Below are 24,520 nucleotides of genomic sequence, written 5' to 3'. Positions count from 1 at the left end.
TGTTCAGACATCTTTCTTTCTGAGTAACACTCTCAGGGGACCAGCAAATGATGCAGCTTAGAGGTAATTATGCTCAAAAGCACAATCAGGAAAAAAAATGTGCCCTCTGGCTCTGCAGGCATGAAGTCCAGTGTCAGCAACAGTAAATATGGGCCCTGAGCCATAATACAAATAATAAACAACAGTACCAATGAGGTCTGCTTTTCTTTTGTTAACCTGGGGAAACTCTGCTGGGACACTGCCTTGGCAGGGGTATAAAATGGGTATAAAAGCAGAATGAAGCCATAGGACTATGGCTCTTAACTTCATGCGGGAAAGGCTGTTCAAGAACTCCCTGAAATCAGAGGAAAGTTATTGTATTGCTTGGCACCTGCCCAGAGTGATTTCATTTTCTCTTCAGGATTAAGATGCATTAATAGCCTGAGGGCAGCAGTTTCCTTGCCAAAAAATGCCTTTCTTCCCACACCACCCCTTGGCTTGTTTTAAATATGAGGGCTTGCAGGTCAGGAGTGAACACTCAGCGAGTATTACTTGAATTATCAAATGAAAGTGCAGTAGTGTCATTTTCTTTTGAGCAAACACTGAGTTAATTAAAATTTGCACTCTGAACTTGGCAAATTTCATATTATTCATGAGAAAGGTACAGGTCTGTCCATTGCAAAGGCAAACTAAATATATCGGAGATACAGCACCAGAATGGCAACGGTTTAGACTAAGCCACACTAAAAGTTTTTCTGGCAAAGCTCTATCTCTATGAGTATCACTTACCCTCAGCCCACTCCCTACCTTTGACCGATATAGCAAAGCTGGTAAAAGCCTTCATGTAAATGTGATTATGCTGGCCAGAAAATCCTTTCAGCCAGAGTTCTGTGCTCTCTTTGGGGAAACAGCATAACCTGTATGGGCCAAGGCACTCCTGTTGACCAAATTGCACCCCTGAGGGAGCAAGGCTGGCACAGCTAGATGGAGGTGGCATTCAAAGGCTGCAGTGAGAAAAGTTACCAGCACTCAGAGGCCTGGTGCAGCAGACAAGGGCTACTATGCTTCTGCCACCAGCTCGTAGCCTCCTGTTCTTCCACTGAGTAGCTTTTTCCGTAGTGGGGCCACAATAGCAGGAGGCTCATCTGCTATCACCTACATCTCTGTATCATTGTGGGTACCTGCTCAGGTCTCCCTTTGGGTCTCGACAGGGAATCGAGGGCCTAGATAGCCAGTATTTGCAGTGGGACTGGACAGACATGGGGCAGAAAAAACTGGAGTCCCCAGTGCCACTAGAGCTGATGCTGAGCAAAAGTGGCAGCAATGTCCATGTTGACAGAGCAAAAGCAATTTTTCCTTTAAGGTTTTGTGCAAAGGACACTGCAAAGGGAGGAGGACAATAGCACTTCTCTTGAATACCACATTAATAAAAGTCTACACAGACTGAAGATATGACTTAACCTTTCTCCCCCCTCTGAAACTCCTTTCTATTGCTTTGCCTTTCTAATCTGAGTTTGGTTGATTTGTGTAGTGACATCCCAGTATAAAATTTGCCTTCTCTCCACTGCACCTGTCACTTTGTGGCAGATTGATCTGAAAACACAAAGTCACTTTAGTCATCTGAAAATCCCAGGCAAGATGTTTTCATTCCTACCTGTGTAAATCTGGGACAATCTCATCTGCTTCAATACATTCATTTGATAGCCAATGGAAGATAAATAGCTATCTGAAAAGTATCCAGGCTATGAAGGTTGGCCATCTTGCTGTACATCCAAACCAGTTCAAGAGCAAAGACTCTTTTTGTGAGGTGACATGGTCTGCTTGCTTAAATTCAGCCCTCAACCCTAGCTTGGCCGAACTGGAGGAGTACTTATAAAAGATGTTTACAGAAGATCTAGTAGGTGGAGGTGGGCTGTTCTCACAGTAGGTTGTGGCAGAGGCATAGCAAATCTTTGATGAACTATTTTGTCTAGGTTTATGTTAAAGAATAAAATGTCCGCCCATCAGTAACTCTGGGAATGGTAGTTACTTAGTCCTAGCTAGGAAAACAGGCTGGTTTACCAACAAATACATTTCCCGATCCTCCATGCAGGTAGAGCAGAAGAGTAGAAGTCTCCTGTTATACGAAAACCGTCTATAGAGTGGAAGCAGGATGGCTGGCGGCACATGGCATCCATCCCATAGGCACTGCCAAAAGACACAGGGGCTGGAGCAGCTACGGAGGGACAGGTGAACTGTTGCTCCACAGATCCTGCACTGCAGAGACTGGCTGGGGCTGCAGAAAGTACCTCTGACCTAGGGCTGAGTACAAGAGCATGGAGAGGGGTTGACAGCAGGTCTACATGAGGAGACAGGCAGAGACCCCTTCCTTATCTTTCAGAGCAGGAACTCCAGGAGGTGGCTTCTGGAATATGGGCTGGGATCATACAGGTATTGCACAGCCTAGCTACCACCCTGATCTGCTGGGAAGCATCTGTTCATCCCCAAAGAGATACTCTCTCGCGTCTGCCCTTGTCTCCACAAAGGAAACAGCAGCACGTGGGGAATTTGCTGCACCTATTCTGTGTTGAGTAAGTAACAGAGGAGTGTTTGTCTCTCATCTGAAGGCATATCTGCAATGGATGTCACTCTCAGAGAAACTGTAAGACTTTAGGAGGTGTGTTGGAAGCAGCGTGGGCATTAGGTAGAATAAAGCATTTTCAATATAAGTAAGATTTCAACAAAAAAGGAAGGTGAACCAACATCCACTATTACAAAATAAAACTAACACAAAATATGACTAAGAAAGGAGACATTCTTTATCTCTAAAGGCATCCGGGAGGAATTTTGGTTGTGCACCAAAATCCCCAAAGGCTCATACCAGGAGCAGATTGATATAGGTACCCTTGTAAAATGAAAACAAAACAACTCTTCAAGAGCCTGCTGAAATAACAGGCAGATAATGGCTGTCTTGGGGCACCCAGGTTTTAAGACAATACTTAGCTCGACTGAGGAGGCACCTGGAGGTATGAATGGGCAGAGTGCCACACTCCTATGGAGGACACCACATCTGATCCTCACCGGCTGCAACAGCTGTAGGCAAGGGAGATAACATTGTGGTTGTAGCTACAAACTTGAAACTCATGACAAAGCTACATGCATCTGTGTTTCTGTTGTGCAGGTGGAGATCAGACCACTTGGCCATGCCATGTGCAGGGTGTGAGCAGCCAGTAATGCCTGGTGTAGGCGGCAAGGAGTCTTTGAAACACTTCATTCCATAGAAGACAGAGATAAAGGAAACTCTGGTTATACATCACCAATATCTCAGAAACCCAATTGAGAACCAGGATCCTGTTGGGCTGGATCCTGCCATGAGAACCCAACCACTGCTATGGGCTTCTGCAGGGAGCAGAGGCCCAACTGTGTCAAGGAAGCCTATGGCCAATGTGTCCATATGTTGTGGGCATGTGGCAACGCCATGCCATTTCTTGGCAGCTTTGCTCTGCTCTTTAATGTGGGACTCTCCCTTCAGCAGCTGTCCCAGAGACTTTTGAGGGCTAATTTTGTGAAGCAATATCAGGCTGCCATAGCTGAATTTGCTACTGAAAGCTCTGCGAAGAGCAGATGGGACCAGAATAAACATCAGCTCTGCTCAACCAACAGTGAGTCTTGAAAAACACAGCGGCAGGAGAAAAAGCAAGCCCTCTTAAAGCAGCAGCTCAACCCCAGCTCTCCTTCTGCTTGCCTTCCTACTGCAGCCAGAGACATCTGACTTCGGTTCTGGAGCTGGCACACTACTGACTATGGCATCTGCTTCTGCTCCTTGTCACCAGGTTGTGCTATTTATTAAAGGTATAAGTGAGCTGGGGCCAGGCAATAGCAAGAACATTTGTTATGCTCAAGCCCTCTTCCATCCTCGCAGGCTTGCCCAGCTTCATTTTTCAAGTTGAGCAAAGCAGAGTTGGTTTTCTTAACCTGATCTTCTCCATTTTCCCTTTTTTTTTTTTCCTTTTTCTCATTGAGAGGCTCAGCAGCCCCTGTTGCCTTCATGTCAATGAATGTCAATCCTATAATCTCCTGCAGATTTTGTTTGTGTTGAAATGTCACCTCTGTAAACTCATCTCTGTTCAGGCCATGCAGAGTCCGGTTCAATCTGCACTGGGGAGGCCAAATAGGCAATGAAGAAGTATCTTCAAAAAACCATCACAAAGTTGTCAGCCTGGCCCTGCAGAGTGAGATCAGACTTGCTGAAAGCTGCTGCATGGCAGGCAACCAAGTGTCCTGCACTGGTCCCAGCATTGCCCCATGTTGGTGAACAAAGGCCATCATCACCCCTCCATGCGTGGGAGGGTTGTGCCTCTGGCAGCAGCAGGACTACCTGGGAGCTGTTGTCCTCACTGCTGCTCCAGCCAAGCGATTGCCCGCTCCTTGTCTTGGTTGCATCTAAGTCATGAAATGAAACAGGAGGAGAGATCTCAGAGCTGAGGGGCATGGTATGAGTCATGTCCAGCCACCAAAATTCTCCACTAAAAGGGGATGGCTGTATCCAAACTTCTCTTGCCTGCTGATATGTCCATCAACCTAGAGATGCTGTCAAACACCAGGCAAGGTGTTACCTATATTCATGCAGTATGTTCTTCAGAGCCTTGAAAGTAAATGCTGGCTTTATCCCAGACCTGTCCAGGGGGCTCTGATGTGAACAGAAACTGAGATGAGACTCAGTGTTAATTGATTAATAAATAAATAAATGGGAACTGTCCCTTCATGAGCTCTTACTTAACAGTGTCCAGGCCTTTTCTAGGCTGGAGCCTGTTGACACAAGCCAAAACATGGCCAGGGAGCACGCTAATCTTTAAGCTGCACAGATGTTTAGATTTAATAGTATAGACGAATCCTCTGCTAACACAGCTGGCCAAACCTGGCACACTTCTGCAGGGGCTCTGACAGAGAAGTAGCTCAGTACAATCAGCCAAGGGCAAACCATACCCCTGAAAGCAGGCTGTAACAATAAACAGATTTTTTTTTCTTGCAACATATTTAAAAGAAAACTAACTTGTCTTAAAACCTAAAACACAGGGCTGTGTGTGTGCCAGCCAGGATCACTTATTGCAGGGAAGGCATAATAAATATCCCTGGCTGTGATGCCATGAGATCTCCTGGAAGCCCAAAGCTCATTTTATTCATTCTTCTGTGTGCAGCAGCAAAACCCTATGCCAAGCACTAGCTGCAAATTGAAGTGTCTCAGCTCCCTCTTGGCCAAGGGAAATGTCCCAGCCTTGTGAACAAAGGGATTGTTCCAGACTGGAAGCAGGCTGGCATGTTTGAAACAAGGAACAGCTACAAAAACATTTCTTTTTCTTTCAAATTTTATCTTTTCCCTCCCAGTCAGTGCAGACTGTTGAAACCAAAGAAGCACTTCTGCCATCCTGGGAAGCACCGCTCCTCTCAGGGCAGGGAATGGCTGCTCACGCAGAGGCATGGGACAGACAGACCTCTTGCAGACTCGTTCACCAACCTCTGCTGATGCACTTCATCCCTCACCCCTACTAAAGCCCACCCCTCCAGTGCAGAGGCCGATGCAAGGTGGTAGCACACTGGTACTGCTGAGACTCACGCCAGCAGAGTAGCCGCATTGTTTACTTTTCCTCCAGCCACCAAACAGTCTGGGAGATGGAGGTGCTTGCAGGTGGGACTCCCTAGGCATTGCATGCCTCTCCTCATCATCCTGTTACACCGCAAAAGGAAGCCTTGGAAGAAGAGTTACTTCACCCTTAGAGAAGCCTGGCTGTCTTTGGGGACAGGGCAGTCCAGCCTGATGGCTGCCAGCTCCCCAAGGTCCCTGTGCCAGAGCCAGCGTGAGGTGAAGGGAAATAACGTTCAGGATGCAGGTAGCAGAGCAGCCAGGATAGTTCCCCTCCCCGGTGTGGTAATACTAAACTCACATTCAAGCCTGGTGGGGACTTTATGCTGCCAGCCCCATTTGCAGGAGCCTGGGGGCACCCCCACCACAGCCTTAGGTGTAATGGGATTCAATGCCTGGGTGTGTAGGGTGGCCTGGATTTGCTTTCGAAATAACACTTTAGTACATTTCTTTGTTACCTTCTCGCCCTCTACCCCTCCTCCTCCTCCTGTTCTCTCTCTTCTAGCTTTTTGCTAAAAACCAGAATAAACTGAGAACCCCCTTCTTTTTCTCCCACAGACCAAAGTAATTTCATGCTGTCTCCTCTCCCCTGTCCCATCCTGTTCTGCACATACTGGGCAGCAAGCACTTGGCCGTACACTGACCACCTTGCCCTTGCGGGACATGATGGGCTTCAAACGCAGCTGTCCACTCTGCACACACATCTGCAGAGAGGTGAGATGAGGCCCGGGGAGGTTTGAAAGGCAGCAGAAGAGGCTGCACAGGGCTTTGCGGGTCACCAAGGACCGCTCTGGATGTCTAGCACTGTGCCTGTGAAAATACACACCCAATTTCAGGTTTTGCTACAGTAACTGACCCACGCAGTTTTGCTCCCCACGCACCAGGAGACTGGTTAGCAATATGCTGTACTACAAACCAGTGACCAAGCCACAGCAAGAGCAGTTTCCCAAGGACCATAGAGGGAATTTACAGTAGGGCAAGGGACTGAGCCTGATGTTTCCAATCTTTGCCTTTTCGCAGCTAAGGCAGGTGAAAATGGCCAAAAAGAAATGTGAAGTTTCTTTCAAAAGTTGAAGGTGTTATTCTAGAGGGAGAAGATGACAACATTGCGACATCAGCTAAATAACATAGATTTAAACCTGCCTGAGATGAGGACTTCCCCATTTTGTTCTTGCCATCTCAGCATAGATAATGTGGACACAGTAAAATATAGGAGCTTGTAGGAGCCTATAGTCTGTAGGAGACTATAGGAAATACAGGAATCTTCCCTGAAGAACTGATATTGTTTACCAAGCCACTTCTTAATGCCTCATATACAACAGACTGCTCATGAGTGACTAGTCTGGCACTAGAAGGGTTGTTTAGTGTGGCTGAAGCAGGCATTACAAGTAAATTAATTAAAAGGTATCAGAACCATCCTCCATGTTACCTCGCAGACAGAAAAAAATGCCCAACAGCAGGCCATTGCCTGCAGTGCTCCACTGCATAAAAAAAAAGAGTACCTTCTACAAAATCATATTTCCCCACCAGCTGCAAGGAGATACGGAGTTTCTGTATATTTTGCTACTGCATCATTGCTCTGATTCTACAGGGACCAGTGAACGGAGACAGTATTTTAACATCTAGTTACAGACATTTCCAACTTTGCAAGTTGGAAATACATAGGCCAGATGTGTATTTGGGTGGAAAAGGTTCTAAATCTATCACAAAATATATAAATAATTGAAGGGATTAACATACTGAATCCATATGACAAAAATACAGTCCCCAAACAAGAACAATTTATGCAACACTCAAGTATAGAATGGAAACGGAAAGTACTCCTTTCTAGTAATTCAGAATCCTTAAAAATTGCTTCCAAATGGCAAGAATACCTTTTGCTCCTCGTGCAAAAAGAGAAGTTGAAAGTCCTCCTCCAAACAGTAATTTTTTTTCTTTTGTCCTACTGTCTGTTTACATGATTAATTCTGTATAATCTACTTTTCGTTTTCTTGAACTTTCTATGGGCAACAGAAAAAATAGCAGTATTATCACAAAGATAATACAATAATGAGCAAAATTTAAATTGAAAAGTCATTTATATTGCTATTAATATGTTAAAATTATTTTTGTTTGCTTTATGTTAAAAAAGTTTAATTCAAATGGCAAAGAAACAATTGTGGGAATAGATAAGTTTTCTAGCCTTTCAGCTTAGATCTGACAACATCCCTATTTCACTGCTGAAGGTTTGGCAAAACCTCTACAAAATTAATGAAACTTCAGGCTTTGCATTCCCACTTGAAAGCAAAAATTAAGCATTAAAAATATTAAAACAAGCCACCACTTTTAGGCTCTCAACACATTTCGTGAAGAAATAAAGAGCCCGTGACTGTGCACTCTGTTCCCATTTGTGGGATACCTATAAAATAAATCTCAATATATTATTTTACTATTTGAAACCAGTCTTTCCAGGTCCACTGGGTTTAGTGAACTGAGCAACCCGCTATGCATGAGGCTAGAGAAATAATTTCTCAGCTAACAGACTTATGGCACCATCCTTCCCTGGCAATTAATTTTAGGTGTGACTGACCATATAGTCTTCTCACACGAGCTGTTTTAATTATTTCAAAGATTGCTACACACATACCTAAGCTCTCCTGTGCTCTCCACAACAGAACATCCTAATAACCACCAAAATATAATATCCAAGCACAGACAGCTCTACTAGGTGAGATATCTTTGCAACCACAGTGATATGCAGACCTTTAAAGATATTTATGGACATGTTCCACGTCCCTCCAGCATCAGCAAGGGTTATGCCAAGAACCAAGCCGTGGGCTTGCTGGAGTAGAAAATCAAAACCAAGATACAGAGGTCCTTTGTGATGAAAGCTGTCCTTGCTCTTTTGCTCCATACTGCTGAAATGCTGAGGATGAGGCAGAAAGGGGGAAATTGGGTGGAGTTTTTACTTGGAAAGTCCTTTCAAAGTCAGCAGATCTAGTGTATTCAACTGCAGCTAGTGATAACGTACCACTGTACTGATGAGGAAACAGATCCAGGGACCTGATGCTCAGAAATCACGTTCCTCTATCCCTTCTTTACTACATGCACTGGTTCCTGACATGGTCCTGTGTGGTCTGCACCCAACTGTCTGTGCAAAGAAAGATGCGGGAGGGGAGCATTTAGCAGTTAAGGTTTTGCAGCAGAAAGGTTGCTGCTGATCTCCTCTAGTGGCAAAATTAACAGGAACCAGGATTGATCAGATTTTTTTGGAGGCTTTGTGTGCCTAGGAGCTATATTGTTTCATCCAGGATTCAAACAGTCTGCAAACTGAAGATCCCCAGACTTGGGTGGCAAGATCACCTCAGCAGGAGTGGATGCAACAGCAGTGGCTCCTGCCTGTGATGTGCCATGCTGCATCTGTAGCATGATGGAAGGGGATGGTCAGTTGCTCAAGCACCATTCAGATGCTGTGCTGAGGTAGCTCACATATAATGGTTTTGCCACATTACTTTAGGTGAAAAACAACCATTAAAACTCATTCTCCGGGGACCTGCAGTTCATACACAAAGAAGAAAGTGAGGATGAAGGGAAAGGTCCCAGGAAGGTATGAAGCCACAGTCCCATGTGGGACAGGTACCACCAATGCCAAGAGCAACATGGCCACTGTGCAGAAGAAGATTGTTCCGGAAGCATAAAGACACCATGCATAGGAAATGAAAGCTTCACCATCTGATAAACAGCTCACTCACCTAATCACAGGTGTTACCAAAATCCATTTGTTCTGGGCTCTTTCTGCAAGCAGCAAAACTCTGCTGCTTGCTTTTCGCCCGTATCTGAATCCCTATCAACTTCATCTTTCAGCATGAACTATTAAAAGCTTCCTAACTGTGCCATGCAACGAGCTGGTATCGAAGCACTCAAATGGCTGCATACTTAGGAGCTGCACAGCTGCACTGGGCAGCAGGGCATGCTCTCAGTGAGTCACTGGAGGACTTCTCCAAAATCCACTGTCCTGGCTTGATGACAGCGCACCCAGGACAGGCGAGCCTCTGGCTGCAGCAAGGAAACCCTGACCACAGTGGGGGAACTCACCTCACAGGGGAGACGCTTGAATTTCAAGGGCAGTACAAGATTAACTGGCGGCCAAATGTTTTGGCAGGGCTCAGGGTACACATATCCTGCCTTGGTGCCCTTGGACTGGAGATTTGGAACTTCTAAACTTCTTTCTCCCGTGTTCTGCCACCAGAGGGCAGGGCTCCCCGCCCTGCCAGGGGAAGCATCAGTCAGCAAGGGCGGCGGGGGGCGTGTATAGCCCGCTGGAGGAGTTTGATGTCCTTTTCCTCCCCCCTCCCCCTATACCTGCTTTTCAGCCTTTTGGCTGGACCTCAAGACCTGCCTGAGAAGAAGAAAGTACCTGAGAATTTTTGCCGAGGTGAAAAGGAAGGCAGCCAGCTGTTGCTTTGCATGGCTTGGGAGAGCATCCCGATGCCACGTGGACCCTGGTTAGGGGCAGCTTCCCCAACACGCCGTGTCTCCTGCTTCAGCTCTGCCCCGTGTGCACCGTGCCACAGGTTTGTGCAGCGACCAGAGCCCTGCCTCGGAGCCACTGATGTTTCCTGGTGCTACAGGACAAGCTGTGCAAGCCTGTACTCCCCTGTTTTCAGCATCAGGGACTGTCCCTTTCTCAGGCAAAGAAGGCGTGCCACCCTATGTCTGAAAAGCCTTGTCATAGCAGGATGAATAATAAAGAGAGTCCTAGGCAATGGATCCCCCCTCTTTGCCCCCTAGAGCTCTTGGAAATGGGCTTGTATTTAGAAGACAGCACTGGGCACCTTGCAGCTGATTTTCTGCTTGAAGTCATAACCCTCTGCCTCGTCCCCCAGGACAAACAGCCGGGCACCAGGCAGCGGCTGGGGCACGGGCAGGCGAGGCTTGCTGCAGCTTGTTACCTGGAGGAAGCAAGCAGGGTACTGAACTGGATGCTCACCTTTTCACAGCCATCTCAGAGCTGCAGCATGCAGGGCAGAAGAGTAATAGGACAGTGACCTTTTTCTGCAAAGACCATCTAGTAAACAGCATGTTTTATTTTCTGTCTTCTTCAGCAGCCACTGCCAGCACAGTGTGACAACCAGCACATCCTCTGCTTTGAGGTGACATAGAAATCCAACCAGAGCAACCATGGATCTGAACCATTTTCATCTTACCCCCTTTTTTTACTATAAATAAAATACAGGGTAAAATATAGGATGTTAGGGATGCCGTTGGGAAGTCACAGTAAGGTGAATTCAGGAACACTGACAGTGAAACAAAGAAGAAACACTGTGTGCATGGTAACTTGCACTAGCCTGAGGCTCAGTCCTGCTCTGTTTACAGTGAGGCTTTCCAACAGTCATTGGGAAACAAAAAATTTTACCTTGCAGCAAAACTAGCCACCTTTTCTCTAACAAATGTATTTCCAAACCAGCATGGGCTTTTTGATGCTGTATGAGGACTCAGAACTAATTTCCCAGATGTATTTCTCACTGACGAGTGTTCATCCAAGAGTTTATGCAAATGTATTTCAGGTTGTGAGGTGCTGGCAAATTGTTTGCTGTTCCTGATAAAGCACATATGCCTGGTTTCCAACACTGGCATTGTCAGGTTTTTGGCTTGGTGATTAGAATAACAAAACTTTGTTTTTAAATATTGTAAGTCAGAAGAAACAAAAAAAACTGAATTAGTGAAACTTTTTGGTTTAGTTTGATGAAATAAGATTTTGTTTATCCTTAGTTACTACTAATTTTCATCATGATAAATACAATTGTTTAGATACAAATATGTATGGAGTTATAAATAACTGTAATTTTCCGTCCATATGAACAAAAGTCCATGCAAAATAGGCAAACATGATCTTACCAAAGCAGTCAATAATAAGGAAGAACAATAGTAAACACTGTTTTCATTTTTGCAGATAATATGGATATGAACTGGAATTCAGCAATCCAATGGTAAAAGCAAAAATAAAAGACACTCTAAAATATTGCTGTGTCCAAGTGCCAGGTACCAGAGCCTGTTGTGCTGGAGAAGGTTAGGAGTCTGCAAGCAGTGACTTAGGACATACAATTTTCCCAAGCAACCAAGATTGTATTCCCATGCAAATGATCAGGATTCCAAAAATACCAGGCAATTGAAAGGCTCTGCTTTTTGTAAGCAGAAATGTACACAAGTCAGCATTTCATGAAGGCTCACCATCAGGCATCAGCAGGCTTTTTATGGGTATCTTAAACATCTGGTTTTGTCCTCTCTCCTTGACAAGTTATCTCTCTACATGCACCAGATGGCTCCGAGGCTGTGGAGCTGCCAAGCAGCCAGCCCTGGAGACTCAGAAAGGGAAAGGCAATTATCACCAGAGAAGAGGAGCTTAACATGACTGAGGGGTGCTTTCCCAGGAGATTAGTGGAGTTGCTCCCAAAGAATGCACAAGATTTCGTCACTAAAACTGTGGGCTGCAAAAGCACTGCAAAAGCCCAAAGCAGGGCCCTGAGGACACGGTGGGCAGATGTCCACAGTGTGATACAGCCACTACTGCTCCTCCATGTTCATCTCCAGCCTGTGAGCTGCAGTCCCATCACCAGAAACAGTAGCAATGAGAACCTGTCATCATCATGGTAAACCCCCTGTGATGTGACCTGTCATTTCTTTTGGTATCTCCTGCCCAACATGAGGCAACTAAACCCATTTGCTCTGTCCCCTTTTAAACCTATATCCTCCACTTGCCAAATGGCTTTTAGTCTTCTCTGCCAATGGCACAATATAGATGGTACTGAGAGACTTTGTTCTGGCAGCACTGCAGTCCCACTGCATTGATCTTGGATGAAAGTGACTGGTGCTATAAACGCCTCTATATGTATTTTCAAATATTAGGCAACATGAGTAATCTGAAATGTCCCTGGGCAAAACTTCTGAATTAGGAACTCAGAAAAAGCTGGACTGTCTCCTGATCTCGTGCATTAAAGATGTAGATAACTCAGATGTCAAATTCTCTTTCTACCCAGAGTTTTAGCCTGGGAGGATCTGCTCTAATCGTTCTTTTGCGATGACCAGAGGGGATTCTTTACCGAGCTTCCCATGGATAGATTTTTGATTCAGCTCTTAGACACTGGGCTACACCTCCCTTGTGACAGTAGGCTCAAACCTCAAGATGGTTATGTAGCAACCGTGATGCTCCAGCCATACTCCTGGGTTCCTTGGAAAACCAAACATGCGATCTCCAGTAAGAAATCAGCATATGGGATGTGGTCAGCTTATAATTCCCCAAGCCATCGACAAAAATGGTTAAAAAATATTATTATCACTGTACAAGCAAGGAAATTGAAGTAGGCAGGGGGAGAGATTTCCCAAGGTCAGCAAGAATGCAAAGAACAAAATCAGGTCTTCCACTGCTTGCTGTTAGACACAACCCACTAGGCTGCAGCTGGTGGTGGTAAAGGATAAACGAGCACTCCCCACAAAGGAGATGTATAGTCATCACTGTAAATGCTCACCAGTCACATTGGCTTAATGAGTAAGAATGACAGACATCACTGAACCTGACTGTCCCACTGATAACGGCAATGGGGCACATGGGCTGGGCTGCACATCACGGGCAAAGCCCATCACACAGGTTAATGGTAAATCCCTCATCGTGTACAAAGCCTCTTGGCATTCTCCAGCAGGCAGCAGGGCTGCACAGCCCTGCCCCATCAACAGCTCTTCTGCCTCAAAGAAATGGCACAGAGCTCCTACTCACCCTTTCATAGCATGGCATATTGTGCATGAGCCTCTCAAAGCAGCCCTAAGAATTAATTTTGATCCCTTCATCAGCTGGCAAGGTATTTTGACAGCTCCAGTCTGGTCAGTGCTACTATTATAAACCTTTTTTTTTTCCCTCTAGGAATTTTATTTTGGGCTGAAATCCAGCTTACTGGTCGGAATTAGTATTGATTTTTATTACTTTTACTGCCGCAGCCGAGACACATCTTGAAAATATGTATTAAGTTTTGAATTACATCAAAGATCCTTTCCTTTTTGAACCCCTCTACTATTTTATTAGTTTGGGACTGCATTACTCAAACCTCCTTCCCCATCCAGCTGTGCATAATTGTTGACTACCCAATGGAAAAGTATTCTAGAGTTTAATAAAGAAGAACAGTTTTCCTACAAGATGTTTGATAACACCTATAGGAGTACAGAGCTTGTTTTGACTCTCTTATGGTCTCTGCAGGGCAGTGTGAAGCTCTGTAGAAAAGATCTCCTTTTCTAGGAAACAGTTTTGCTGCATCACTGCTATTCACCTCCTGCTTTCTGCAGAGCTTCACTGATTTAATCTCAGGAAAGGCAGCTGAAGTTTCACATCAATAATAATCCTCTCGGAGCTGGACTCAAGCACGCTCCAGCAAACGTGGCCAGACTGCAGCACACCTACCAGACCAGTGTACGTAGAGTCTCAGGAGGCTTTGGTCAAAAGTGCAGAAAGGAGCAACCTGAAGTTACTTTGTCAAGTAAAGCACCAGTTATGGATAATTTTCAAGAAAATAAATAGGATTTGCTGTTTACCATTGCTTTTCTGCAGTTCTAAAACTGAACCAGGGATGTTGTCAGAAGCCAACATTTTCTGGGTTCCTTATGCTAGTCTGCCTTTGCTACACTCACGACACACAATGCAGCAGAAATTGATTTGAGGAAGCATGGAGAACTGACAGATTTTGCTGAAAGGATTTTTCTCATATTTTTATCATGATGGTATTTCTGGGTTTGGTTGAAAAAAAAAATTCAAAAACACACAACCTGAATTGTCATCTTCTCCTTTATCCCCCTCACTTTCCCCTCTTGTTTTCTCCTCTGTTTTCCTTAGCAACTGGTATAAGGAAGAGGAAAGGAGGTGAAGAATAAACAAACAGATTTTTTTTTTAATAGAATGGAGGGAGGGTGCTTCTGTTTCTGCTAAACCAAACAGAAATGTTACATCAAAACAGAAAATCTGTGAAAGTGGTTGCTGAGGGAAATTTTGTCAGACTGTTTTTCTTGGTATATTTATCACCATCATCATTAACCCACTATGCTTTCAGTGCTACCTCTTACTGCTAGGAAAGACTGATGATTTCTACAGAAGTGCTGGAGTAGATCGAAAGACCTCAATTCCTGAGACAGGGTCAGGCCATAAAAGCAGGAGAGTGACAAGCAGTATCATAAAGGCAATTCCAGCTGTGGAGCTGGTGAGTCACTTCTCCTGTGCCTGGACTAATGATCACCTTTTCCATGTCACATCCTGGTCTCTCACTGCCACAGAGCACAAACAACAAGCAACTCTTAAGCAAGAAAGCAAGCCTTTGCTAGAAGTCACCTCAGCATATCTATGCTCTGATCAACTAATATTCTGTCCAAGGGAGATCTCACCCAATCCCTGACTGTTCCTTTCCTCCATGAACAAGGTATCAGGCAAGGACAAGCCAATGCAAACAACATTATCAGCTCTAAACTGCTAGGAACATCTCCCTGCAGGAAGCTGGGCTGCATGCTGTGCGCCAAGGTCTCCTTAGGGCCATAGGCAAAGGCCAATACCCTCTGTGGGAAACTGCTTAAACTCAATACTGGTCAAAGCTGTAGCTGTCTAGACTCTAGGCCTAAGAAATACTTTTGCACTTTGCTTCTGAACAAGGTCAAGATAAGGCACTGAGTGACAGCTCCTCCCTCCAAAAGGTCCCAGGGAAGACACCTCTCACCACAGTATCGCATCTTGCAGTTGCACACCTGTGCATCACGCACAAAGCATCAAGAAGTATGTATGAGCGGTACGCTGCACGATCAGCAAGTCAGAAGAACTTGTCCCAAATCTTTTCACAAATCTAGATGTAGCCACTGGACAGGTTCACCCATTGTTTGCTAGAGCTGGTGCCAGGTGCAATACACATCCACTCAGACAAGACAGATAGAGATGCTGGTATTTGGAAGAGGTTGTGCTGTGAGAAAATATGATAAAAGCCCATAAGCTGTCAACTGAAGTGATTTGCTTGACTGCTATCAGAGGTGGGAGGGTACCGCCAGAGGTAACTCTGCTCTGAGACTGCTCTGCAGGCCAGAAAGACCTTTTCCATCATTGCCTGACAAGAGGGCAGCGTTGCTGTCAGGAACAGATCTTGCCCCTGTGACCCATCTGCAAAATGTATGTCTAAGAACAAGGAAACCAAAGCTTCATAATTCCACTGATCTTAAGAAACACACAGTAGATTTTTAAGAGTAGGGGCTCAGTTTTCCTGCTTTGTCCAAGCTATGGTGAAGTAAAACAAGGATGGACCAAGGAAATGAGGTAGTCCCACAGGGCAAAACAAAGGGATGGGAAATGAGATCTTGCTCTGTGCTGGGGAGGAGTTGTACAACTGTAAAGAAAAAGCACTTTTGACTTTGGTGACTGTTGTGCAGAGTGGGTGATTTATCATATTTCAAATTTTCATTTGGATTTGAGACAAACAGATTTTGGCATATTAGCTTCTCCCATGGGTATATCCCAGGCATTTTCAGTCCCTACTGGGAAGGACTACCTTGGAATAAATTAGGCAGGCTGAGAGGTGACTCACTGCCCTTATTCCTTCAGCTGATGGGATGTGTTCAGTCCCCAGGGAAATTATGGAGAAATGCAACCTCCCTATTAATGGGTCCAGCAGAAAAGGCATCCCAGCCAGCTGTGAAAGCCTGATACAGACGTAACAGCACTACGCTTTGCAATTCCCCTTGGACTTGTTCGGTCTGTGACCATATGCCATGGGCAGCTCTGGTCACAGTAGTGACTGGTGGACCATGTCATGAACAAGAGGGAGCTGCCTCCCTGGAGCAGCTTGCAGCAAGACCCAACACAACAACAGAAGGTGGTGATACCATGCCTGTGCCCGAGCAAAGACAAACTCACTCCTGAGGGTACCACGACACACAAAATAAGGAAGGACAAACCATGCAAGGCATTTGTACAGAGGTGGATGGGTCCTTCTCCATAGCCTTTGCCATGGCACTGGTCTATAAAATTAAAAGGCTTGTTGCAGAAACCGAGTTTGATCAGCCCTCGTGTGGTGAGGAGAACCAGCAAGAAGTATGATGGCTGCTTGCACTTTGCTTGGCTTCAGGCCAAGTAGGGCTCTAAAGTAAGTGAAAGCAAAGTCAGAAGAACACGAACGCCCCTGCTCCCAATGTGCTGCGTACAGGTTGCTTGACACAGAGAGGATGAGAGGAAACAGGGCACAGAGCACCACAAGGCTGGCAGTTGCCATCTGCTAAGCATTTTGCAAGTGGCTTCCACCACGACTGGAACTTCTTGTGAAGGTGCTTTGAAGAGAGTGAGATATGGCCAGGAGAGAGCAAGGAGAAGACTGAGCAGCAAGTGTAGGAGGCAGAGGAAGTCAAGGGAAGTCAAAGTAGGTTTAAGGAATAAAGAGCCCTTCAGCAGTGGTGGAGTGTGGGTGGAGAGGGCTGGGTAGGGCAGAAAACATCTGCAGGTAAGTAGCGGGGAAGCAGATATGTGCAACAGGATGGAGTGAGGGGCAGTAGGAGAGCAAGGAAACCAGTGTCTAAAAGGTCGTGCAAGGATCACACCAGAGGCAGAAATCCTTCCTTCAGGGGTTACAAATCACAATTACACCAGCTGACTAGTGGGACGCCACTCTAAACAGAAGTTGTTTATCCAAGGAGCAAACCTCTCTGCTAAGAGTTCATCTAGAGGAGTATGGAGACATTCATTTAGGAGGCAATTTTCAACCCTGGCAGCTGCCTTATGCAGTCTCCCCAACAAGGCAGATGAAACCTGATGGATACAGGGTTCTACAATGCTAAGGGGTATTTCTAATTCAGATAATGTTCCTGATTTATACAATGATACAAGAGTCCAAGGAAAGCACTGCTCTGCCATTATATCTGTATAGGTCAGACGTTAAAGGTTTTAGTATTGCCATCATTTTTTTTTTAAACATTGAAATACCAAGGCTGGACACTGTATCTTTTCCACTAGCTGGCATTCTGCAGCAACAGCCTCATTTGTATTCTGTCTTTTACTTGAGCAAAAAAAACCCCACTCTGCATTGCCACAACTAAGTACTTCCCCGTTGCGATACAGAGATTGCCAAGCAGTCACACTAAATTCAACATGTCCCCACTAACATATTTTATTCATACTGATGGTCTGCTTCACAGTGTGTTCCCAAAGACTTGCTTTTAAAATTTAAGCTCCAAACTTCTAACAAAATATATAAAGCAAAATAAAGTCAGTATCTTTTTCTACGTAGCTGTAAAATGGAGCTGCCTCTCCTTCAAGGCTGATCTATCACAGATTTCAGGCTAGGTTTTTTAGCCCACACAGGGCTTCAGTGTCTTCCTGTACAAAGGAGAAATCTGTGGCTTAAAGAGTTATTGTCTATAAAGTCCTGCTCCTTTTCCAGTTAAAAAATTATTTCAGGCTGTGAAGAAGTTTTGGAACAGATAATCCCACAAAGTGAGGCTTTCTGCAAGATCATGTTTATGAGTGGTCCCCACCAGGACATGGAAATCCCTGACAGGAAACCAACCCTTGAGGCACTGTATTTCTGTCTTGAGGAGCAGAAATAGCCACATATGTTGGAGGTTAAAGTCTCACTGGCCTTTTTTGGTTGGATCTTTGCACAGTAGCCTTTACCGCACACTCTGATTTTGTTTGTGAAGGGAAATTCAGCTAAACCCATGAGGTAACTTCAAGTAAGGTGTGACAGGGAATCTGATGCTTTTGTGGGCCAGAGCCATTTTTTGGGGGGTTTTCCTTTGCTGTCAGCAAGTCCAGGGTTTCACCTGTGGGCCTGGGCAGAACTTACAGGAGCATCCTCCAGGTACAATAAAGGCTGTGTAACATTTGGCCTCCAGCTACATAAGCGACAGCACTTTGTCACACATTGGACAGTCCACGGGCTGGGAAGTATCTGGGCTAAACTAGACTCGTTCCACAGCCCACAGGGAAAGACAGGATCTCCAGGGGATGGCTCACAGCCTCTCAGACGTGTTTTAGGGTAGGAGAACTCACCATCCAAAACTCCCTCCGTGGTATCAGAGACATGCAGGCAGAGTTCACAGTGGGCTCCGCTATTTCTCCAATACTCCAGCTGAACGAGGCAGATCTGTCCTTTCTTTCATGGGCAGAACAAAACACCCAGGGAGAAATAGGGAGAAAGCAAACGTCAGCTGCTGGTGGTGATCTGTGTCAGGAGCAGTAGGCCAGAAAAGACGTCTTCCCTTACCCTGGGTGAAACATTTCCTGCAACACTTATTTCCTCTCACTGACTCTTGTTAGCAACTGCTTTTTCAGTTCTTACTGGTGTCAGTTTGAGTCCACCCTTGGTGCCACACACACTCCCTACGGTCATGAGGCTGAGCACTGCTCCATGAGTGACGGTGCAGTCCAGGGACAGCAAGACTGGGCTGCTCCATGGAGAAGGCAAGCTGGGAGCCAAACAACTTGATCAGGGCAGGTCCGGTGGCAATAACCATGATCAGCCACAGTCCAATGATGTCCAGGCAAGGCCAAAGTGACAAGAAAGGTCTGAGGACAAACCAGGCACTTGAGCCACTGCTCTTCAAGGCTAGCCACAACGCACACTTGACCCAGCTCAGGCAAGAGCTAAGGCCAAGGGACTGAGCATCAGTGCTGCTCGCCAGTGGGTAATGGAGGGTCCCGTGGAGGCTGGCTGGGGCAATGACAGCTTGCTGGGGTACTCCAGTTCCTGACAGCCATCATGAGGGGAAGCCTACGAATAGTGTTAGCCCTTGGCTGGTGAAGCAGTTCCAACAGTTAGCCAATAACAGGGTTGCCCTCAGACATTCAGCTTTCTAATTGCCACCATACGTTATTCTAAGCCCTCTTCCTCTCCCGCTCTTCAACATTATGTGACTATTAATAGCCTCTCCTGTGAGGAGCTGGAAGCAGAGGGAGAGCTTACACTACAATCAATGACCTGCAAAGGAGTGGAGAAGAGATGCCTGCTGCCAGCTTCTCTCTCTCCTACCAGACCCTTCCAGGCGGCATCAGCTCCCTGGCTTGGGCAGCTCAGCCGCAGCTATAATTCAGCGTGAGTCAAAAATTTTATTTTGGCAGGAAAAGCTGAAACAGCAGAGGGCTTCTTGTCACCATCTCTGGACAAGCCCAGGAGAGGCAGAAATGGTTTGTTTAATGCCGTCTCTCATTATTCCTGGCACTTTATGACTCATTAAGTGTCCTAGTTTTGCAACTAACTCCTGCTGAGCTCAACATTTGATACACATTTATGGGTGGCCTGTTGGTTGTAATAACGATTGAACTATTCATAATTCCCCTAACCATGTTAACTCCTTCTTTTGCATGCCAGGCTTCCTTTAAACAACTGTAAGATAAACATACTGGGGACTTCAGTTCTTAACGCAGAATGAATTACATTTATCTGGACAATTTATTAACACAGCTACATACTGCAATTAGACACACTTGTTCTGAGCCCAGATAAACTATGCTGTGTACTAATAATTTCTGCACTGCTCCCGTTCTGTATTTACTATGTTTTTTACCATGGATGTACCCATGCAGATGGATGTCTGATACCAGTTCCCCTCAGAATAAGGTCAGTGGCACACACAGCAGTATTCATTCACTTGTATGGAACGGGAGCAGGAGCCAAATGACCCTTCTTGCTGATTACAGGTGGAAATTAGAAGTAAAGGACCTCTGTTCAGGAACCTTCTTGTGATATGAGTGATCTTGTCAGCTTCTCCCCTGTTTTGCAGTTTGCTTTCTTTGCAAAAGGTCAGTGAGAATTCAAAACAGAGCCCAGTAACATGTTGGCCCAGCCTGACAGCTGATGCAAACAGGGCAACCGCAAGTACTCAGAACAAGTTTGACAGACACAAGTATTTTTTGAGATGACAGCACATTTAACCTGTATCTTCTGAAAGTGTCATGCACGATCACCTCAGAAATAGACAGACAGATCTGTGAATCAAGTTAATTTTTCTTTCATTCACTTGAAGCACAGAGTCTTTTAGTCTGGTCACTCTGAAAAGATGTGACTTTGCGTATACTGTTGAACAAATCCAGTCTGTGTGTATTTTGGAGCATGACTGAAAAGTCACCAACAAATTCTCACAGGTCTAAACTGAAGGTCAGTACCTTGGGTTACTTTAAATTCAAGGTGGATGTTACTTGCAGCTTCAACCAAAGAGTCTGTCATACAGTTTTCAGACTGTCATACTGATTTCAGACTAATTTGGATGAGAATGCTCTCAGAAATTCAGCAGTGTGTAGGACAATATTCAAGATGACTTTGTACTGGGTCTGGATGGGCTGGAGTTAACCTTCTTCACAGCAGCCCATATGGAGCTGTGCCTTGCCTCAGTGGCTCTGTGGCTATTGCATTGGTAACATATCAGTGTTTTGGCTATTGCTGAGCAATGCTTGCACAGCATCTAGGTTCTCTCTCCAGCGCCCCGCCACCAACTTTAAAGGTCTGTAGGCTGGAGATGGGCAAGAGTTTGGGAGGGAAAATAACTGGGACAGCTGACCCAACCAACCAAAGGGTTAACCCATACCATATGATGTCATGTTCAGAAATAACAGCTGAGGGGAAGGAGGAGGATGGCAGGACATTTGTAGTGATGTCATATGTCTTTCCAAGCAACCGCTATGTATACTGAGGCCCTGCTTCCCCAAAAGTAGCTGGACATCTGCCTGCTGATGGGATGTAGTGAATGAATTCCTCTTTTTGCATTGTTTCTGTATGCAGCTTTTGCTTCTCTTAATAATTGTACTCATCTCAACTCATGGGCTTTTCCATGTCATTTTCTCCCTCAGTCTTTTTGAGGAAGAGGAGCAAGAGGGCAGCTGGGTGGGTGTCTGGCAGCCAGTCAAGGTCAACCCTCCACAGGGTTCTGGACAAAGATTAATTTTCTTGACTGGTTCTTTCCATTTTGGTTACTGCTACTCACAAAGAAAACAGATGATGTAAACTTCAAAGGCATTTTCATATGAGAATTGTCAATTTAATTCAATACTGCCAACCTCAAACTTCAATAATCATCAGTTCTGATTAAAAAGAAGAAAAACACTTGGGGTCTTACCTTTCAGGTCTTGGTGTCTGAGCCCACAAGGACGTGGTTTTACGACCAGCAATATTCTAGTTTAAGCCTGTGTTATCCTACTGAGAGTGGCCCCACTCTCATTAGTGCCTGTTTCATATTCCTGCTGCTTGTCTTAGGTCAACAATAGCAGTCAGGAGGTGAATGAAATGAGCTTCATGATCTGGTTGGCAAAAACAAGGGAAGAAGGGTCTCATTTGTTCTTGCAAAATCTTTTGTTTCAAAGGTGGTTTGCAGTAGCAGCCTGGTTGTGTTCGGAGTCTGCCATAGGGTGGCCCAGAAGGAGTAGATGGTGTAAGAGGTCTTCACAGGAGTCCAGTTTGTCACCGCAGCATTTCTCACTGTGTGCAGCAGTTCCTGTCAGTAGGAAAAAACCCAACAATCACTGATTTCAGTCAAGTGCTTTGACTGCAGTATTTCTGTCTTTGTCCTGCATTGCTTTATGCAAGGTTTAGACACTTGCTATTGGTGTCTCGGGCTTTTGCTAAAGGATGGTGTTTTAAAGTTAGAGACATGGCTGTTATGAAATGAAGCAAATGCACAAAATCACCTCCAGAGGAGTGCTAAACCACAAACTGCAATGCACAGGCTTGAGTGTCAGAGAATACACTTCTCTGGCAGGGATTTAGTTATTTTCTTACCCCATGAAACAAGTGCTATCTCTCAGAAAAGACTCCCTGGTGGGGAACTCGATCCTTTGGGACGGAGGATGAGTTAGTGATTAGAGATGAAATGCAAAGGTGTTTTCAGCATAGCGGCTGGCTTCTCAATTTTCTAATACATTACATTCTAATACATTATATTGTTAATGGAAATGCAGCTTTGCACCTTCTGTTTTTCTCCCAGTAGAATTAATTTTGGCACTGTTTGCATGCCAAGCATGCACACTCACAACTGTGAACTCCGGGTAGAGGGAGAAGGCACAGCTTGGACCTGCACAGATAAGATCACAAAGAGTCAGCAACAGGGCTGGGAGCTGAAGCTGAACCCGCTGCCTTTGCCAAGTGACTTCACCACAAGACCATCTTTGCTCCTGCCCACAGCAGCTGTCCCACACCATTACAGACAGATCTCAGGAGCCAGCAGATTGGGGGAAAAGCATGTGGCTGTTTTAAAAGTCCTTTGGGAGATCTGCAGGGACAGGATTTTTCCATTCCACTCGGTGACGCAGCAGAGAGGGGAAAAAGACCCACCATTTCCCACAGTGTGCCCTCTTTTCCCAGAACGCTAATCCAACCTTGCACCCCTGTTCCTGCTCTGTTTCAAGGCTGCGTGTCTCATTTATTAAGAAATAAGAGAGAGCAGGGAGGAACAGCTTTTAAAGAAGCAGGCTGTGCACAGGCAGGGAAACACAGGCTGCCAAGTCTTTGAGAACCCTCGGAGATGAAAGTACCACAGGAGTGCCACATGGCAGTGCTGCTGGTATATGTAGCGTGCTGCTCAGGTAGCTCTCCACAAGCCAGCTATGGAGGAAGACAATCGTGGGGCTGGAGAGAGAGCTCACGAAATCTGATGGTCATGAAATGGGAAAGTAAAGGGATTAAATTGTTCCATGCAAGAGGAGCCACTGTCCCAAGCTGAAAGCCCTGGGAAACAAAGAAACAGGGCATGTAAGTACTTCTTTGGGAGCTGACTGTGAAAGAAACAGCTTGGCTTTCACTTGGATTTGCAGCCACATGTTTGTGAAGAAAACGAGGGTGGAAAAGCTGGAGAAATGCTGGGAGAAAGTTTCTGAGAGGACTGCAGGCTTGTACTGGAGAGAGGGCAAGTACCTCCTGCTGTGGGGGTGTGCTCAAGGTGCACAAATTGCCGGAATATCCAACTTGTATTTCATCCTGCTGGAAGCAAGTCACAAAGCCTCAGCTCCTAATTAGCTGCTCAGACCAAAAGGAGACTATTTGTTTTCCAAGTGCTTAGGTATAAGAATGAAATCATAAAGATGTGAAGCCAAGCTTCTGCTTTATTATTGCAGTGCCAAAGCACAGCATCTTAAATAAAGTCAGCAATATTATTCCGTGTGTGTTTAGGAGTAAACTGTAATCCCTCATCCAACATTACCCGAGTCTGTAGTTACCCCAGTGTAAATGAGGCCATAATTACAGATACACAGCCATTAACTCACTTAGCTCAACCAGCAAAACTATCATTGCTTTGCATACGCTAAAGAAGAAAAAAAAACAGCAGAAAACTTGTGTACTGGTAGGTTTGTTTCCGGAAAGGCAACTTGCATGTATTTTTTGCATCTCTGGACAACAGAGCTGTTCATATCGACGAGACAGAAACTTCCTAAAGCCAAAACCTTCAGGCCAGGGCTTGCTTTCTTTGCCCCCTGTTCATCAGCAAGGGTGATTTGTGAACTTGTCAATAAAGGTTATCAGGGCAGCGAGTCACAGCACAATAATCCTGAAGGTTACCTGGCAGCTTACCCAACCCACCCGGGCCTTGCTTAGGGAATCTCAGAGAGGACTTGCAGCTGAAAGCCAGTAACGGCAGGATTTGGCAGCTTCTAGCCCACCTGCGATGAACCACTTCTGTAAGACTGAGTGTCTTGCCTAAATGTGCGTGATGCAGGGCTGGGGAAGGGCCGGGAAGCCATGGCCGCCCCGTTCTCCCCTAGGCGGGCAGCCCCTTCACCCGCCCCGCGTCCCTGCCCCCTCAGCTCTGCCCTGGAGGTCCCGGTCCCCCCTGGAGGGGGCAGGGGACGGGCCATGTCACCCTCTGGAGCTCTGGCCAGGCAGGGAGCAGCCGCCCCCAGCAGCGAACCCCCCGCGGCCGCGCCTGCACGCCCTCTCCTCAGCCGAGCTGCCGCCGGGC

The 24,520-nt window shown here is 45.8% G+C and overlaps 1 protein-coding gene across 1 annotated transcript in view; it reads left to right on the top strand.

Moving 5' to 3' along the window:
- Positions 1–24,520, top strand: part of LOC308065351 (uncharacterized protein) — a 46,870-nt gene extending 22,350 nt beyond the window's left edge. Inside the window, exon 2 of the mRNA XM_080391218.1 lies at positions 1–24,520. This exon is cut by the window's left edge and continues 7,943 nt beyond it. Coding sequence (XP_080247344.1) covers positions 1–61 — 61 coding nt within the window. The 3' untranslated portion in view covers positions 62–24,520.

This window comes from Falco punctatus, assembly GCF_963210335.1.
Source record: "Falco punctatus genome assembly, chromosome: 6".
Lineage (NCBI taxonomy): Eukaryota > Metazoa > Chordata > Aves > Falconiformes > Falconidae > Falco > Falco punctatus.
Note: the sequence above shows the minus strand (reverse complement) of the source record. Positions and strands in the feature narration are given on the sequence as shown.